The 18,763-nt window shown below is 42.7% G+C and overlaps 3 protein-coding genes across 3 annotated transcripts; all 3 read left to right on the top strand.

Annotated features, from left to right (window-relative positions):
• Positions 1 to 1,512: 1,512 nt before the first annotated feature.
• On the top strand, positions 1,513 to 6,689 carry LOC308326063 (kelch-like protein 23; the record flags this gene model as incomplete). The annotated part of the gene is made up of 8 exons (XM_080778874.1): positions 1,513 to 1,629; positions 2,358 to 2,549; positions 3,261 to 3,435; positions 4,173 to 4,340; positions 4,954 to 5,133; positions 6,030 to 6,201; positions 6,292 to 6,377; positions 6,679 to 6,689. The coding sequence occupies 8 exons, from the start codon at positions 1,513 to 1,515 to the stop codon at positions 6,687 to 6,689; spliced, it is 1,101 nt and encodes a 366-aa protein (XP_080635000.1).
• A 2,429-nt stretch (positions 6,690 to 9,118) lies between these two features.
• On the top strand, positions 9,119 to 11,666 carry LOC308326062 (Ig-like V-type domain-containing protein FAM187A; the record flags this gene model as incomplete). Its single annotated transcript, XM_080778873.1, has 2 exons — positions 9,119 to 10,290; positions 11,654 to 11,666. 2 exons carry the CDS (start codon positions 9,119 to 9,121, stop codon positions 11,664 to 11,666), a joined length of 1,185 nt encoding a protein of 394 aa, XP_080634999.1.
• Positions 11,667 to 11,689: 23 nt separating this feature from the next.
• Positions 11,690 to 12,064, top strand: LOC308326061 (leptin receptor overlapping transcript-like 1; the record flags this gene model as incomplete). The annotated part of the gene is made up of 1 exon (XM_080778872.1): positions 11,690 to 12,064. One exon carries the CDS (start codon positions 11,690 to 11,692, stop codon positions 12,062 to 12,064), a length of 375 nt encoding a protein of 124 aa, XP_080634998.1.
• Between the last annotated feature and the right edge of the window lie 6,699 nt (positions 12,065 to 18,763).

Below are 18,763 nucleotides of genomic sequence, written 5' to 3'. Positions count from 1 at the left end.
ATTAATCACAATATAAAGCATTTCACTGTCAGTGTATTTCACAAATATGCATTAAAAGGTCATATTTTACACATTTCGCCTGAAAGACGATTCCTGTGTGCAATGAATTGACCTTGCAACTGCCATGGTTGCAAGTAGTTGCACTCATTTGGTGTGGATTGGCCTTCAGGCAGAGGTAAAGTTGCAGCGACTTTTTTCCCACTTCCCCATACAAGATAGAAGACAAGACAAACAAAAAAACTAACACCCAGGAAAGGGGGGAAAATATAATAAAGAGAAGTAAAAAGATTGGTCACAGTCATAGGTCAGGGCATCACATGCTATTAGCCTGAAAGGTTGCATAGTTGTCTGCACTGTGCAAGCTGACAGCTTGATTGTTTGACTTTCCAATAATGTCTCATGATTTGACTCCATCCATGATGTGACATTGTCACACTCCATGTCGTGATGTCATTACAGGTAACATGCAAATGATGACTAACCGTTTCATTCCATGTTGTTGTAGAGGCCAGCAGAAGGAGTCATGGTGAACTTGGTTTTGGAGCAGTCCAGGCATCCTCACACAGTCCTTGAAGGCCTAAACCGTCTTCGGCTAAGTAATGAGTTATGTGATGTGATTCTGTGCTGTGGGGGTCGGGAGTTCCCTTGTCACAGAGCTGTGCTGGCATCCTTTAGCTCTTACTTTCAGGTAAACACAGAGAAATGTTCACAGTTCCATGTGAACATTTAATGACCTGGTGCTATTAACCCAAACCCATTGGACCTGTTGCAACCTATATGTTGTTATACCTTTCAATCCGGGAGCTGTTGTTGCTATATGTACATGTAGTAACATAATTACATTTGTTTTTAAAGATATTTGTTGGGCCTTTTCTGCCTTTATTTGATAGTTCAATCTACAGTAAGCTGACAGGAAATGGGGGGGAGGGATGGGGAGTGACACGCAGCAAAGTTCATCATGATCGGGAGTCCAACCTGCGACACGCTGTCAGGATTATCAGCCTAGGTGCCCGGAAAACTAGGCTTTGAATTCGAATTTGAAGGTTTCCAGAAACCTAATTAGGTTAGTTTTTTTACCAGCTGCTATGCAATAGCAAGCTGAGTCTATAATCGATGTGCAAGCTAGTCCAGTAGTCCAGCTGGTTTTCTCATTGGCTGATGTATGTGCACACAAATATGTCCGCACCGCAAATATGTCCGGGCGGAAATGAACGACTCCAAAAACAATAGTTCCGCCTTAGAGAATTTGTGCTAAAACTGACACAGAGGCAGTTATAGCGGACCCCTGCAGATAATAATGCAGCTGGTAATTAATTGATTTAATTGTTTTTTTAAATCAGCCTCAGATCTAAATGGTTTAGGAATGGCATTGACTTTGGCTTTTATGTGAACTGAAGACCATGCTATAACCAAATAAATAAATTATTGACACAATGTAAATTTACATTTTCTAAATAGAACTAAGCCAACCATTCACATTTTCAATCTGGACAGGCAATGTTTACAACTGGCATGTTGGAGTCCAGACAGGAGAGGGTTAATCTCCTTGGAGTAGAACCTCACATCCTTGACTTTTTGTTGACTTATGCTTACACATCAAAGGCGGCCATCCCCAAAGAACATTTGCAGGTAACGTATTATCATCACCTTGAGACATGCATACACACACACACACACACACACACACACACAGTTCGATGCCGGGCTCCCCCACTGCGTTAGTGTTGCAGTGTCCTTGAGCAAGACTAGTCTGAAACCCTTTGCTCCTGATATGCAGGTTGGTGCCTTGCATGGTTTCCACCACCTTCGGTGTATGAATGGGTGAATGTAATGCAAAATCTATGTAAAGCGCTTTGGATAAGTAGTATCCAAAATGCACCATTTACTTCCATTTACACACACACACACACACACACACACACACACACACACACACACACACACACACACACACACACACACACACACTTATTTGAGTTCACGTTTGACAAGAAATTCTTGAACACAAACAATGGTAGATGCTCAAATTGGGGAAAATAAGTTTCAGGATACAGATAATGGAAACAGGAAGCATTGTCTTCTCCATATGTGGCGACTGCCACTCTGCCAATTATCACAGACAGTCACTGAACTGAATTTAGTCAATGGCAATGCTCAATGTGCAGGCCTCTCACTCTCTCACCACACACACACGCACACGCACACACGGGCGGGCGGGTGGACGGACGGATCAAGTCTCCCAGGGAAGCGATATAAGCTTTTGGAAGGGAGCCTGATTCAGGTGGACAATGAAATATAACAAAACACAAGCTTCTAATGAGCCTGCTGTCTTTTCTTTCTTTTCTTTTTTAATCTAGGACCTGGTAGCAGCAGCACATATGCTGGAGATCAAGGCTATTCAAGAGGTCTGCTGTCGTTATATGGACCGTAACATGGATACAAACAACTGTTTAGGGTTGCACAGCTTTGCTGAGGCCCTTTCCTTTGAGGCATTGGAGAAACACAGCCTGGATTTCATCATCAAACACTTCAGAAATGTCTACATGCAGGTCAGAGTCTGTTATAAATCCGTGGTGACCCACAGGATGAGACAGTCTAACTCAAGGACAGATATTAAAGGTGTTTCATATTGTAAATATGGTCACTAACGTGGGAACTAGCACTTTGACAGCTCATCCATCGTAGCTTGTTTACAACTGAAATGGACACTTGTAATGATTCTAATCTCTTTTGAGTGCCTGTCAGCATTCTCTAAATTCCTGTCTCTCAGCTGTTGGTGCGCAAACACGCATCGCATGCCTTTGATCTACCGCGCAGCAAACATTTTGACGACGCATGCTCACCGGTTATGTTCACCACTGCCTATAAACTAATCCAGTGTGTGTTTCTGTCCCTAGGAGTTATTCCCCTCTCTCTCTCTGGATAAAGTGACAAAGATTCTTTCCAATGACGATCTCAATGTTCCTAAGGAGGAGATGACGTTTGAGGCTGCCATGTTGTGGTTCAATAAGTGTCCTACACGCAGACAGCACTTTGAAAAGGTCAGTCACTTCTCATGCTGCTAAGGCAAGCTTACATTGATTCTATTATGATGTTGATGTGCAAAGTTAATCATTAAAACATTGAACATCTTTACTGTACCTGTGTACACACCTACAATATGTAAGGACTCTGTCATGAGGCAGATGTAGAGATTTGAAAAGCAAAAGTCATTAACCCAATATCCAGTTGGACTATTAAATATTTCTTTGTTCATGAAGGTCCTAGAGCTGATCCGTCTTCCTCTAATCAGTCCCTCCTACCTCCACGATGTGATTGAGGCTCTGGAGGTGGTGAAAGAATCTCCGTGCTGCCAGAGGCTCATCTCTGAGGCCAAGGCCAAGAACCAGCATCTCCTGCCCTACAGCAAAACAGTACACCCACGTAGGACCAGAGGTACCCTCCCTCACACACGTTGCAACTGATGGTGGAAAAGATAGATACATAAGGGGGTTCTAGGTGACATTTACAGTCCCTGCCATTCTTTGTGTGGGATTATATGTCATATTTCATTGTATTCCATTCTGATTGACTACGAATCGATTGGCTTTCAACGATGAAATGCCACAAACACCACTGGACCAATCGGTGAGAAACGCTGCATGCACACTACCAGTAGGCCTAGGAAGAACCTCCACTGCATAAGTTAAAACTGTCCTGCTATAGCGCTACTACCATGAGGCAGACTTTTGCTAAATTAATTTCGCCTGCCATCCGCCTCCACGTTATAAAATTTAGAAAAATAAATTTATCTCGGATCCTTTTCCCAGATTGCGTCCTGCCCTATGGGCCTCATGGCTCCTGTCCTATGGGCCTCATGGCTACAGAAACAGGAGACAGGCTCCTGCCCTATGGGCCTCATGGCTACAGAAACAGGAGACAGGCTCCTGCCCTATGGGCCTCATGGCTACAGAAACAGGAGACAGGCTCCTGCCCGATGGGCCTCATGGCTCGGCAAGGCTTACTTACTTACTCCTCCACACAGCATTCGTTTACATCTGGTTCACGTCTACGGGCCCCGTGGGCCTTCGAAATAAGGGTTTTCACTGAAAAAACACTGGCAATTGCGGAATCATTTATTAATACCTGGCAGTTAATGTGTTGTGCTGTGTTCCAACTCTCTGTATTAATAGAGGTGATCGTGATGGTGGGGGGTCAGAGTGACTACGAGCAACTTTTCGACGAAGTTGAGTGTTTTGATCCCCTGGCCAAAGCATGGAATGGAATGCTCCTGCCCTCTCAATGGAAGAGTCTGGCATCTCTGCCCTTCGCTGTTAGCAGGCATGGTGTGGCTGTGTCAGGTGAGGAGTACCATCAAGGTCAACTGGAGTAGAGACCAATCAACTTAAGGATCCTACTCTGTTTTTAGGAGTGGCAGTCGCTCAGAAGGTGGAGCGGCCATCTAGGGAGCGAAAGGTTCCTGGTTCGATCCTCGGTGTCCTTGAGCAAGACACTGGGGCGCTCTTATCATCATACATCATCTCATTCCGGCCAATCACAATTTCTGTCCTCACTTTCATCATCAATGTTTGTGTTTTACACAAACACTCTAAACTGGCCATTCATTGTCAATGGCATTCAATGTTTGTGTTAGGACAAATACTCAAAACTGTCCTTTCATTCTGCTCTTCTCCCAACATAGGCACTACTTTGTATTTGGCTGGAGGAAAACGTAGGGGAGGAAAATACAGTAGGGAGCTGTGGCGCTATGACCCTTCAAATGATGACTCATGGATAAAGATGGCACCCATGGATAGGGCACGCTTTGACTTCGGTAAGACTACCAAAACAATGGCATTCTTGGAATGTCTTGCATGTCTTGGAATAACTACTATTGGTTGTTGCCTTGATTACCCAAGTAGATGCTGCATATGAGGTGATCCGTTCTAATCATCACCCACATGGTCCATATAGGCATGGTGATGCTGGATGGCTATCTGTGGGCTGTGGGTGGCTACGGGTCCCCTGAGTGCCTCGTGGAGCGATACGACCCCAGCACCAACACCTGGCAGCTCATGGAGTCGGACTCTGTTGACAGGCCAGGCCCTTCCAACAGCCGTGTGGTCGCATTAGATGGACTGATCTATTGCATTGGTATGGAACAGATTTATGCAACTGCAGGTTCAACCACCTGTTTTATACTGTACTGTTTAAGTGGAAATATCCAAAGCCTTGGCTGTTTGTAATTACATATTAATCCTTCTCGCGTTGACAATATATAATGATTTGCCACGTGTGCTCCTGGTTTATAGAAGATACCGTTGGGGAGGAAATGAATGTCTACACTAACAGAGACATGGCCTGTGTTGTACTTGGTCTCTACAAGTACAACACTAAAACATCTGTATGGACACGACTGGCCCCTACGCAGGTTGCACGTTCTCGTGTAGCTGCCCATGCTCTCAATGGAAAGATCTACGTTATAGGTATCATACCATAACCACTTAAAACCTCTGTACTATTCAGGCTCACCGTTGCTCCAATTCTCACCAAACATGCCATATTCAGGGCTGTTCAGGGGTCACACACAAATTAATTAAATTGCAGTATCACAGCAGTGTTTAACTTTTCAAATATAACTCGGTGACCATTGCTCTCATCAGCAAAATATAGGACTAGATTAGAAGGTTGCATAGTGGCCTGAAAATCCCACTTTAATTGTATGGTCTTCAGTCTCTCAAGTTCAGTCTATGGTCTATTGTGCATATTGTATTTTGCTTATGTTGTATTGTATTTTTTATATATATTTGGTATTATTATTATTGATCTGCTATATTCAGGTAATATTCCCCCCGCCAGCCTCTCTGTTTCTGCCAGAGAGATGCCAAAACGGATATTGGTATACACAGTATGGTTGATATTACACTAATTATATATCTGTAATTGTTTATCCCTCCAAAAAATGCATGAAGACTGATTTGACCTTTGAGACAAATACATACGTCGGTGTCTCCAAAAATGTCATTAGTAAATTCCTCTTCATCCAATAGGTGGTGAGCATTCGTCAGTGACCACGAACAAGGTGGAGTGCTACGACCCAACGACCAACCAGTGGACCCTGCGTGCGTCGATGATGGTGATGGTGCCACGCTGCAATCCTGGTGTGGCTGTGATGGATGGAAAGATGTACGTACTAGGAGGGTTGGACAGGCACAGGCGCAGGTAAAAGGCTTCTGCTAAATCATGGAGAAAAGCTTTCTCACACCAGACATTTGATTTCTCTCATGGTTATTGGTTCTGTCTTCGATGTAGGAGTCTCTGTAGCATCGAGCGGTACTGTGACCAGACGGACACGTGGGAATATGTGGGGAGGCTCCCTGAAGAACGCAGCTCTATCGGTGTCTCTCTCTGGCTGAATAAAGATGTATACAATCATTGTACACCTACTACCAAACAAAAGGCGCAATGGGAATTCAGCGGATTTTAGCAGATGCATGTTGTGTGTAAAAGAGGCCATATCCTGTATAAATACAATGTGTGTGCATATATGCTTTCTTGGCAGCTAATTTTTGTTTTTTTCAGGGGAGGTGAGCACTTCAAACCCTGGATTTATTGCACCTTTCTTTACATGCTTTATGTGATGCTCTTCACTGTGTGAGGTTATTCTCTGTATTAAACGCCTTCTTGTTTTTTGTCTAGCTGTGAACTAGCTGTGTTTATATTTTGAGACAGTGAGGGAAATGTTTGATACATGTTTAATACAGTAATTATCTTCTGAGAGTGTATTGTCTTCGTCTATTCTTATATACACATACACAGGAGTTGGTTGAATGGAGTCAAGTTCAACTTTTATTGACAACAGCAACTATGCATGATTAACACACAACAACTTTATTGTCACATGATCTCACATAAGTTCACAGACTGGTGGAATAATGTTTTGTACAAAGTTCCAGCTGTTTCCGGTTTCAAGAAAGTCATAGAGAGTACTGTAGATCAGTGATACTCAACCTCAGGCCCGCGGGCCACATCAGGCCCGCGGGACCATTATGACTGGCCCACCAATGAAAATCTAAAAAAAAGAAGAAAAAAAAATCTGGAAAATGAAATAAAAATAAATAAATCTGAATGAAGTTATCTTTAATTACATTATTATAAGTAATACTATTAGAGTTGTACTATTACTCGAACGAAAATAAAAGCTTGGGGGGGGGGGGGAGATGCAATGCAAATGAAAGACATATACTGTGTATCCCTATTCCCTGACATAATTTTATAGCTAAACGGACAGAATTCTATTTTATTTGAATGATGAAACCCGGAAATGAAATTGCGGAAATGGAAATTGCGGAAATTGCGGAAATGGTGGAAATGGAAATCGTGGAAATTGCGGAAATGCGGAAATGGTAATTGCGGAAATGGTGGAAATGGAAATTGCGGAAATGGTAATTGCGGAAATTGCTCTTCACTTATAGCTATCTATTTTCAGGTAGATTGTTTTATTTTACTCAGTCAGCCATATCACTACTCATTTTTTTTCATGAAAAAGGTCATAGCTGGGTAATCTATTTTCAGGCAAATTGTGTTTATTGTATTTTATTTTACTCAGCCATAACAATTTATTTTCTGTTAACCAACTTGCTGGCTGGCAGGCAGGCAGACAGCTACTCATAGACAGACAGACAGCTACTCATGGAGAATTGGACAGGCAGGCAGTCAGACAGCTACTCATAGACAGGCAGACAGACAGCTACTCATGGAGAATTGGACAGGCAGGCAGACAGCTACTCATGGACAATTGGACAGGCAGGAAGGCAGACAGCTACTCATAGACAGACAGACAGCTACTCATGGACAATTGGACAGGCAGGAAGGCAGACAGCTACTCATAGACAGACAGACAGCTACTCATGGACAATTGGACAGGCAGGAAGGCAGACAGCTACTCATAGACAGACAGACAGCTACTCATAGACAATTGGGCAGGCAGGCAGACAGCTACTCATAGACAGACAGACAGCTACTCATGGACAATTGGACAGGCAGGAAGGCAGACAGCTACTCATAGACAGGCAGACAGACAGCTACTCATGGACAATTAGGCAGGCAGACAGCTACTCATAGACAGGCAGACAGACAGACAGCTACTCATGGACAATTAGGCAGGCAGGCAGACAGCTACTCAGACAGGCAGACAGACAGCTACTCATGGACAATTGGACAGGCAGGCAGGCAGACAGACAGCTACTCATAGACAGGCAGGCAGACAGCTACTCATAGACAGGCAGACAGTAAGACAGCTACTCATTGACAGACAGACAAATAACTACTCATGGACAGACAGACAGGCAGGCAGGCAAAGAGCTACTCATGTTATGTTATTATGTTATTATAACAGCTACTCATGTTATGTGCAATAATTTGTGCAGTTATGGAAACAGCTCTTTGTGTTTATGCAAGAAAATGTAACACATTTATTTATTTACATATTGTGTGCATGCACATTGTACTTTGATACATTTTGCGAAAAAAAAGAAATTGAAAGAGAGAAGTTATCAAGTATCATTAATGTCGTAATTTTATCTACTGGCCCCTGGCCCCTTGCCAGTTTTGTAATGTGGCCCACAGGTAAATCTATTTGAGTATCCCTGCTGTAGATTAAGAAGAAATAAGAGAAACAAAGTTGGATAACTAGAAGACAAAATACCCAAATATACTGTATAAAAAATATAATAAGAATTAGATTTTTGTGGGAGTAGAGAGACATTTGCAGAAGACAAATGGCAGCAGATATAGATTTACAGTATCTTGTCCAAGGTGAGACATGACTTGGCAGCAGATATCAAAATAAGGACAGTAGTTATTGTAATGATTAAAAGGTATCCCTTTTGGGTGGTGGGTGAGGGTCCATTGCGAGTTCAGAATATTGTGTGCTGTGTGTGTGTGTGTGTGTGTGTGTGTGTGTGTGTGTGTGTGTGTGTGTGTGTGTGTGTGTGTGTGTGTGTGTCTGTCTGTCTGTGACATGCAAAGCTAGGCAACAGTGTGTGTTGTGTGATGTCAAACCGGAGCTTTGGTCAGCCTATATAAGGCGTAGATGTGTATTATGACCACTATGACATCACTTCTTGGAAGAAAGACTATGCTTCCTCACCACTTTGGCTCCCTTTCTCTCTTCCTCCTCCTCCTGTGGTGTCCTCTCTTGACCTGTTATGAATCTCCAGAGGATTGGGAAGACGTGTTTGGCAGGAGAGCCTGTCCCGCCTTCCTCACCTTCTCCAACGCCGCCTACGTGACCGGAACCACTGTGGAACTGCCCTGTTACTGCAAACCACGGGAGGTCCTTGAGGTGGTGTGGTTTTACAAGAAGCACGGGGACAGCTGGGAGGAGACGAGGGCCCTGACAGACCACCGTGGCACCAGTGTGCTGGACTCCAGCGGGCTCCTCCACAGCAGCGACCTGAGGAGCAGGTTCTCCATCCGTCTCTTCAGCCTGCTGATCTTCAACGCGGGGCCACAGGATTCCGGCCTCTATGTGTGTGGCTCCGCCCACAAAGACTACTTCTTCGGTTATGACCTGGACATCCAGGAAGTGAGAACGATGAGGTTTACGTCGAGCATCAGTAGCGTAGCAGTAAGTGCGACACGGAGCGTCAGCGGGAGACGCAGCTCTAACGCTCCCTTGTACCAGGTGTTCACCAGCTACCAGGCCTGGTCTGTGTGTGACCGCTGTGGCGTAAAAGGAGAACAGGTGCGTGCAGGGCTCTGCTATGTGTATTCCCAGTACCTGCATGTGCGTTACAGACGAGCCAATCAGACGGCTGCCTCTTGTGGTTCCGAAGCGGTGCCCAGTGCCTTTGGCCTATCGGAGCACAGTATGGGCGGGGCCAAGATGCAGATCAGGCAGTGTCATGCGCCCTGCCCGCCTCAGGCTCCCTCCTCTCAGAGACTTCTCAACCTGACGAGGTTTCTCGGATACGGTTCAACCTCTCACAACGAAGCGCTGCCGGTCTTCCACCTCAAACACCCGGCCGGGCAGAACCTGGTCCTGGGCTGTCCGGGGTCACGACCCAACATGGTCGTAGCATGGGACCGTGAATCTAAGCCAATCTACCGCTCCGAACACTCGGTGGGGAGGGTCATTATAGACACAGGCCATCTTCTGGTCTTCACACCAGCCACCGCCGAAGACTCGGGTACCTACTACTGCTGGCTACAGGGTCGTCAGGCTGCAGAGATCCATTTGTTGGTCGACATCCATTTGGGGAAGGGTCTGGGCGTGACATCACACCCCGACTTCCAATCGAGTCTCTGGTTGGTGCTGATATCGTACGTTACCATGACGATGGTGTTCAGTGTGTTGGTGTTGGGGAGGGCTGGATTTGGACACTTACCTCAGGAGCATCAGACATTTTTTAACAAAGTAGGCAGACAACAGGTGTCAAGGGTCAAGTCTGTTCAGAAATTCCTGTTAAACTGCTATAGGCCAAATTAGTTGGCAGCCTGTGGGCAACATCCTGACGGGAAGCAACCTGCGGATTAAGATTTGTTTCCTCTGACCACGAAGCAAAAGCAGTGTGAGAAGACATTTCCAGTGTTGCATCGGTCATTGTACCATGATGTCCGCCCATAGATCTTTCAGGAGCAGATGCACGCACATGTATCAATTAAGAACAACCCTTAAGTTCACACCTCAACATATAGTTTATAGTTTAGATTGCCGAGTGCAGAGTGTACACCAGCTTGTATTAACATGGCCTAGATGCATATCAATGCATTTCGAGCAGTATTATTCATCAGCCTTATTTCTAGACGAACAGGACACGTGATATTGTTATTACTTGCGCAAGCAGAGCGCGCAAGTAATAGTTTTCGTATGTCGCCGTTTGATGTGTATGCACCTTGCCAGCGTATGACGTAATGACTACTTGTGCTTGATATGGCAGTGGTGTCAGATTACATACATGGATACATAGGGGCATTACCCTCAATCCTCCCGACACTAAAACATAGTCATTACGTCACCATCGAAAACCAATTACACCCTGGCATTGGGTCCTTTAATCCACATCTTTATTATGTCATCATTGAGAGCTAGTTGTACCAGTTATACCCTGACGTCATATGCTGCTACGGTACATATCCCTCAAACGGGGCATACGCAAAGTAACCACAGTATACCGCTAAACAAATGACATAGAGGCAAATGTATACGGTATGCCTCTATGTATATGTCTGCTTGCGCACTAGTAAATGGCCTACTTGTGTGCAACAAGCAAGTAGGCACTCGACAGAGTGCAGTTCTAGTAGACTATGTTGTAATGTCTATTTAGTTAGGTTAACGAATGTTCTGGACACTTGATTATATATTATGGACATTTCACCTGGGAATACCTGTTTACAAACATTCAAACATTGTGATCTACTGCCACTTTACCTGTTGAACTACCATGGTCGTGAACTGTACACAAATGATGAGATTCAAAATTGGAGTAATTTCCCATAATTGATTAAAATAACGCTATTTATCTGTGTCCATCTGTCTCTCTTTGGTTATCCTATACTGTATATGCCCTAATATTGAGATGACTGATGTCATAGATGACTTGACGTCATCACTGGCCTCCGAGTACTCTATTAACAGGTACCGCGTAGAGGCATTGTTTTCATTTCTCAGTGGCTGTCTTTGAGGTTATCGTCGTGAGGTGGAATAATGGCGAGTATTAGAGCTCTGGTCAGCTTGTCTTTTGGAGGCGCCGTTGGCTTCATGTTCCTCATGCTTGGATGTGTGTACTACAACTATTGGCCCCTGTTTCTTCTCGTCTTCTACGCCCTCTCTCCAATCCCTTACTGCATCTCACAGAGAATGGTCGATGACATGGACACACCCAATAATGCCTGTAAAGAGCTGGCTATATTCTTCACCACAGGGCTCGTGGTCTCGGCCTTTGCCCTGCCCACCATTCTCGCTAGAGCCAGAGTAATCCCGTGGGCGTCGTATGCGCTTCTGTTGACGAGTAACATAGTCATCTTCCTGACTATACTGGGGTTCTTTTTCATCTTCGGATCCGATGATGACTTCATTTAGTGCCTTTATCCAGTGATTATCAACCTTTTGAACTTTGAGGACTCCCGGTTTGATATGCATTAGGCCACAGATCCCCATTTGATAGCATTTTTCATCTCTGGGACCCCAATCTACACTGTAAAATCCTACAAATGGAACCAAAAAGACCAGATGCGATGCTTTGTAAGCTAGTAGATCGGACCCCCTCCCCTCTACAAGAGGCTTACATGACACTCGAGTTGGCCATCTGATGATACACGAAAGAAGGACCCCCTAAAAAAAACATGAAGATGACATATATAGATACAAGGTCACCTGGAGTGGCTGTTGAGTGGTGCAGCCACTCCAATACACAGCTTTGTGTGTCTATCTGTCCGTTTGAGCACGGAATGTCCGCTTGAGCATGGAATGTCTGTGATATGTTGTTGACATCATCAGACGTTATCATTGTGATGAAAGGCACCACTCACTTCACACAAGTGTGATTTTGTTAATAGGTAATCACCTTTTCCTTTTGTATCTTTCTTTTCCATTCCGTAGCGTAGGCCTTGGCTTATGTGGTCAGTACGTTTTTTTTGCTTTGCTCAGTCAATGGAGAGTATGCGCATGCACAAAGTGATTGGCAAATCGAGTGGCCATCGAGTTTGAGTGTCAAAGTGAGTTTAACGTTGTTTAATGCAATCAGATAGGACTTCTCTGTTTGGATGTATGGGCTGTCAAGGCCAGAAAGTCGTTTTTTGCCACTCAGTAGGCGTTCCTGCATAACTTCCAGGTATGATGATGTCACTGTAACACTTTCTGACATGGTTTGTCCTGCAAAGTTCTGTTTTTTGAGGGGCACTACAGCCCATCCAACATCTACCTTTGTGTGTTCTGCCTGTGACCTGTGTGGCCAAGTCAATGGCAAATTACTTTATGTGACATCTTTGTGTGACGCCATGTGGATCAATAAAAGGCACCCCTCACTTCACACAAGTGGGATTTTTGTATGGTGTACTGTTGTGTACTACTGTTTATTATAGATGGCATCACTTTAAACAAATGTCAGCATTTAAAACCAATTTAAGATCTAACATTTTAAAATGTTCGTCTCAATGTGTCGCTTTGCGAACTTGTAGATCAGCTTTTCACTTGTTTTGTTTGACAGTTTTGTATGACTAAGTAAGGAAGGCATTTAATCTGCAAAAAAATAATACACAAATACATGGAGATGAGGTTTCTACCCCGACAACAGTAAAATGCTTTCTTTTTTCCAGATGAAAAGTGCAGTACAATATTGTGTGAATATTTTGTTCACCACTCCTTTTTTGTGAAGCAATATTGACAATTAGAATTTAAACATTTCCTTCTGTGACATACAATAAACAGAACTTCCTCCATAAAGTGATAAGGAAATATAAAAAGGGTTTTTATTACAATGATTATAAAATAAGCTATTTTAATCTATAACCTGTGCGGAGATTAAACATGCAGTTCCCTGGCCACCTACTGTATATAAAGTATATACCTTGACCTATATAAATAATCCTTACTTTTCATATTTAATATAACTTTCTGTGAAATGTCATTAGAAAAGTCGTATTGTTTTTGTTACACTGAATCACATGCATTTTTGTTCCAAAGTTTAATAAAGTCAGAAATTGTTACTTCAGAGATTTACTCAACTCATAAACATCACTCAGAATGTCCATTTTGTAACATCAAACACATGTAGCCACTGTCAACAGATGACATCTCGGAGCTACAGAGACTAGGGGGGGACGATGATTTACAATGTCCCTATCGAGCTCAAGCGAGTGAGTCGCCGTGGCAATTGTGCCACCGACGGGGCCGAAAAACGAGAGCACCTTTCAAGGGGCACTAGCCCTTCCAACGCCTGACTCCGTCCGTGTTCTGTCCGTGACGTCATGTGTGTGGCCCAAGTCTATGGACCTTTTATGACGAAAAGTGTTATACAAACTTTCAGGCCAAGTCAATATCAAACAAAAACGTTGTTTGATATAAACGCGACGCACCCCGTGACTTCATCATCATACATGATCATCATGTCAAAAGGCACAGGGTACAGGGTTTTATGAGGGCCCAGGTAGGGCCGGGCCTTAGGTTAAGAACTCTAGTTTTGGCCAGCACTAATAACTTTGGGGCGGGCCCGTCTAGAGTTAGAGTTTGAATGGACAGGTCAAAAGGGAGACATCGAAGAGGAAGGACGGGTGGGGTAGGATCAACATATGGTCAGCTCCATATATGGAGATGGAGTCGTGACCATATGGAGGCGTGATGTCACAAGGTGTGACCATATATGGAGGTGTGACGTGACGCACGGAAATGCAGGTTCTTAGTAAATGCAACCTACCCAATAAATGGCTTTCATGTAAATAATCTATCAGTAATATGATATGGGCATAATAAACAACTTGAGAGGCTATTTTTGGAGTGTTGATATCAGTCAAAGTCTGTCTTTTTGACACAGATAGCACAGCCTCCAAATACCGTTTAGATGAACTCAGAAGATTTTCAAGGACATAATGACATGGGTCACACCTCCACCTGACAGACAGCCTTATAAATGGAGGCTCCCGAGGTTGCACACACAGTACAGGAACATGATGGAGTCAAGACTGATGTTTGGGGTGTTTGGGGTGATTTTAGCTTTAGTGGTTGAGGGTAAGTCACAATATTCCAAATGCTACTATAGCATCCAGTCACTAGTGTTTATATTCTCTGTGAGTATAAGGACGTACTTTAACAATGCAAATAATGTAAATGATGTACGTTATAGTATGTAGACTACACTTTTGACTAGGATTTTGACTAGGACAAATTTTGTATAGGACAAATTGTAATGAGATACATATCTTTTGAAATATAATTTCTACTAGTATGAATGAAGTTATAGATAGCTGTAGGCATTTTGACTAGTGAAAATGTAGTTTTAACTAGTCAAAATGTAATTACAGATACTTTATGACTAGTAAGAATACAATTTGTACTAGGAGAAATGCTATTTGCGATATCTAAAATAGAATTGTAGATACTAGTCAACAGAGCCTTTTTATGTTAAAATGGCATCTTATTTACCTGTCACCAGATATCTGTAATTGCATTGTTCCTATAGCTATAATACTAAAATTGCAGATATCTGAAATTACATTTGTACTAGTCAAAATTGCAGATATCCATAATTCAATTTGTACTAGTCACAATGTATTTTTGGATATACAAAATGTAATTCTGGATAGGCCTACCTGGAATGTTTTTTTAATTTTGGATATCTGAAATGGTAGTTTCTCCTAGTAGGGATTGCATTTTAGATATATGAAATTGTATTTTGTCCTAGTAAGAATTTAATTATAGATATCCAGAATGCAGTTATGGACATCCAAAACTAAAAGCCCCATACACATGAATGGAAAAAATGATGTCATTTCTCCTAGGAAGAATGACATTATGGATATCTGAAATGACAATTGTGTAATTCTCTAGCTTTTATTGAGAAAAATCGGTTTGAGGGAAAAGGAAGTTCCGACCGGTTCATGAACCCGAAATGGAATGGTGTACAGGCAAAAGTAATTAAGTATTAAATCGTTCCGACAGAGAAACACGCTGGTGAGCCTTTATGCATGCAAGAAACTGATGGAGAATGCCAGGTGGAGGTGGTCGTGTATAAATACAACTCTTGATTGGTTTCAGGGAGGAGCTGTAATCAGAATGATTGAATCGGGTGGCTGTGAGATGATATCAGCCAAAGTGGAGGCGATTGTTTAGGGCAGTTTAGGTCTTCCCTCCTGAACCTGCGTTGTTCCAACTTCATTGGGTATACAATGATAAAATGACCAAAAAATCATTTTCAGAGAGGCCAACCAGGCCAGAACACATGGCAAGCTTATAGAAAGGGGTTATGGTTGTGATGTTAGAATGTGACACTAGGTGGCGGTATTAAACCAGGCTGGGAATTTGTAGCCAAAACAGATAATGCTAGACCTCAACACATGATTGTAAAATGGGAAAAAAGTGTAGTAGCAGCTCCAGAGTATTCCATTAGTCAATGTTAGCATTAGGTTTCTGTAATATGATTATGAATACAATGTGGACGCCACTCATTATTGTGCCTTTAGATTAGAAGGATTTTCATTCTTCCTGTGTGTGTGTGTGTGTGTGTGTGTGTGTGTGTGTGTGTGTGTGTGTGTGTGTGTGTGTGCACATACGTGCATGAGTAAGTCTGTCTGTCTGTCTGTCTGTTTGACTATACCTATATTTCACATTCTTTCTAGCCTGCCCCAGCCTGTGTGATTGGTCTAGAGTAGCAGAACTTAACGTTCTGATTAAAATTTACTGGCATAAACAGTTGGTGGATCCTAGGTGCGTGCCCGCCCCTTCCTCCTCCCATCCCATCCCTGATAGAACACAGCGGCGACCACTAACGTCACCAAATTTGGAGCGACGCCCCTCTGTAATGTTATTGGTTAGCGAAATACAAGGTTCTGCACTCCCACTCCTAAGCCACTTTCCTGTCTCATTTACCCAGGCTTTTCTTCTTCTTTTGAAAACAAAACACATGCGGTCCCCGAGGCTACATTCTTTCTGATAGTAGCATAACAACACTGGGTCCACTCAGATGCGATGTGCATGGTCAATGCGGGCCACATGAAACTACTGTAGGCTACTGTATGTCTATGGCGCTTACACCTCTTGCATGGACTTTTTGAACCCTGGGCTGAAAGGTCAATAATAGACAATTTACTAAAATGTGTATAGGTTAACGCTCAAATACTGTATGTGGGCCCCTCAGACTATACAAACAAGGCCCTCCCTACTCCTACTACTGTAAATTGCATTTGACAAAAAGGACACTTTTTTACATGCAAATAAAATGTATTTAATATTGTATCACATCTCCCACACTGACCTGAGAGTAAAGCCTGATTTATACGTCATCGTGTCACATTGTTACGATACCGAAAATAACCAACCTATAAGCTCATACAATGCATAGCAATGTGATTTGTTGTGTGCTTGTAGATCGACTATTTGCGGCAGTGACAAGACAAGATATGCGACTGCCGCATGTCTTATAGATGGAGATTATGTTTATGTGTTTCTTTGAAGCTGTCAGTGTCATAGAAGTGAATGTCTCATGAGTGTTGTTGCTATTTAAACAATATGGCATATCCATTGCTAATTGGGAAAGGAACCACCAAAGAATCATAAAACACGGGACGTGACTGTCCATTGTGCCAATAGATGGTGTGGTGTGGGCTCACATGAGATTGCCTTGATGTTAAGAGTGGCATTAGGAGGTGTATTTCAACTAGGGTATGATGTCAATTTTGGGACACATCCTCAGTAGTGTGCCTTTGAATCAGCGGGTGTTTCGGCCTTCCAACACTATACACCCTCATGGGAAAGGAACCACCAAGAGATACATAATGAAAATGTGGGGATGCCAATTGGTTTGCAAACTAGAAGGCTTGTGATTGGAGGATCATTCATTTGTGTCCCCAGACTGGATGAGAACATCTCTTCATTATGAAGGTATCCTGGAGTCCCTAACCATCACAATATGACCACTTTGGTGAAAAAAAGAGACAATTTTCCAACAAATTGTGCTTGGGTACTTTATAGCCTTTACTGTGGCTGCCCATAAGCTCTGGATTGAACGCCCCATACCTATGTCTGGCCCCTCACTCTGTTTTTAAAACTCGTCTTGAAACACTTTTTTATTACAAAGCTTTTTATTTAAGCTTTTATTTAATCCAGAGTGAGTTTTATTTGTTGCTTGAGTTCATATTTTATGCTTATTTCTGACTCGTGTTTCTTGTACTCGTATTGTGTCTCTTCAACATTTTCTGTAGAGCACTTTGGTTAATTCTGTTTTTTGGGGGGCTTTTCTGCCTTTATTTGATAGTGACAAAGTAAGCTGGCAGGAAATGGGGGGAGAGAGAGATGAGGAGTGACACGGGATCGGGAGTCGAACCCTCAACACGCTGTCAGGATGGATTTGCAGCCTACTGTAGGTGCCCGGCCCGGGCCTGGGCCAACTCTGTTGTTTTTAAATGTGCTCTATAAATACAATTGGATTGGATTGGATACAGGCTTGCATTGTTAATTTGTTGGATGTCCTTCAGATGTGATATCAGGTAGTTTTGTAAATGAATCATCATTGAAGCATCACAAATTTAAGTCATGATGATTGTCTTTGCTGTACAAGAACCTTGTACGGCACATGTCCTTCTTTTGCTTTGAATTTCATTTATAGGATCATTTACTTTTATTTCAGTTAATGCATGGGTTAATTTTTGGCCCTTAATTAATACAATGTTAACGACATACACATTTTAATTAAACTATTTAATGTCTTGATTTATTATTCAATTTTCATTCTTGTCCATGCCTATTATAATGGAAATATTTAATTTGTTAAATTCACAGATCCATGCGTAATGATATAACTATGCAATAAGTAATAAGCATGATAATGCCTTTGACACAGATTTGGCTTCGTTCAATCTCACAATGCCACAGTTTTGAATGTTTTACATTTTGGCAGTATCTTGACCTCAAGGGCACCGTGTTGGAATGAAATTATGAGCATGAAGCCCATGTTAAATAATGACAGCCGTTTTAGTGCATGGTGCCGTTTTTTAATAGACTTGGACATGTGTGTAACAATGTGGTGACCAACTGACCATGATGTATAGTTATAATTAACTTTGATTCTGT

Source organism: Protomyctophum bolini (genome assembly GCF_963924005.1).
Source record: "Protomyctophum bolini genome assembly, chromosome: 12".
Taxonomy (NCBI): domain Eukaryota; kingdom Metazoa; phylum Chordata; class Actinopteri; order Myctophiformes; family Myctophidae; genus Protomyctophum; species Protomyctophum bolini.
This window is presented reverse-complemented; position numbering and strand designations above follow the sequence as displayed.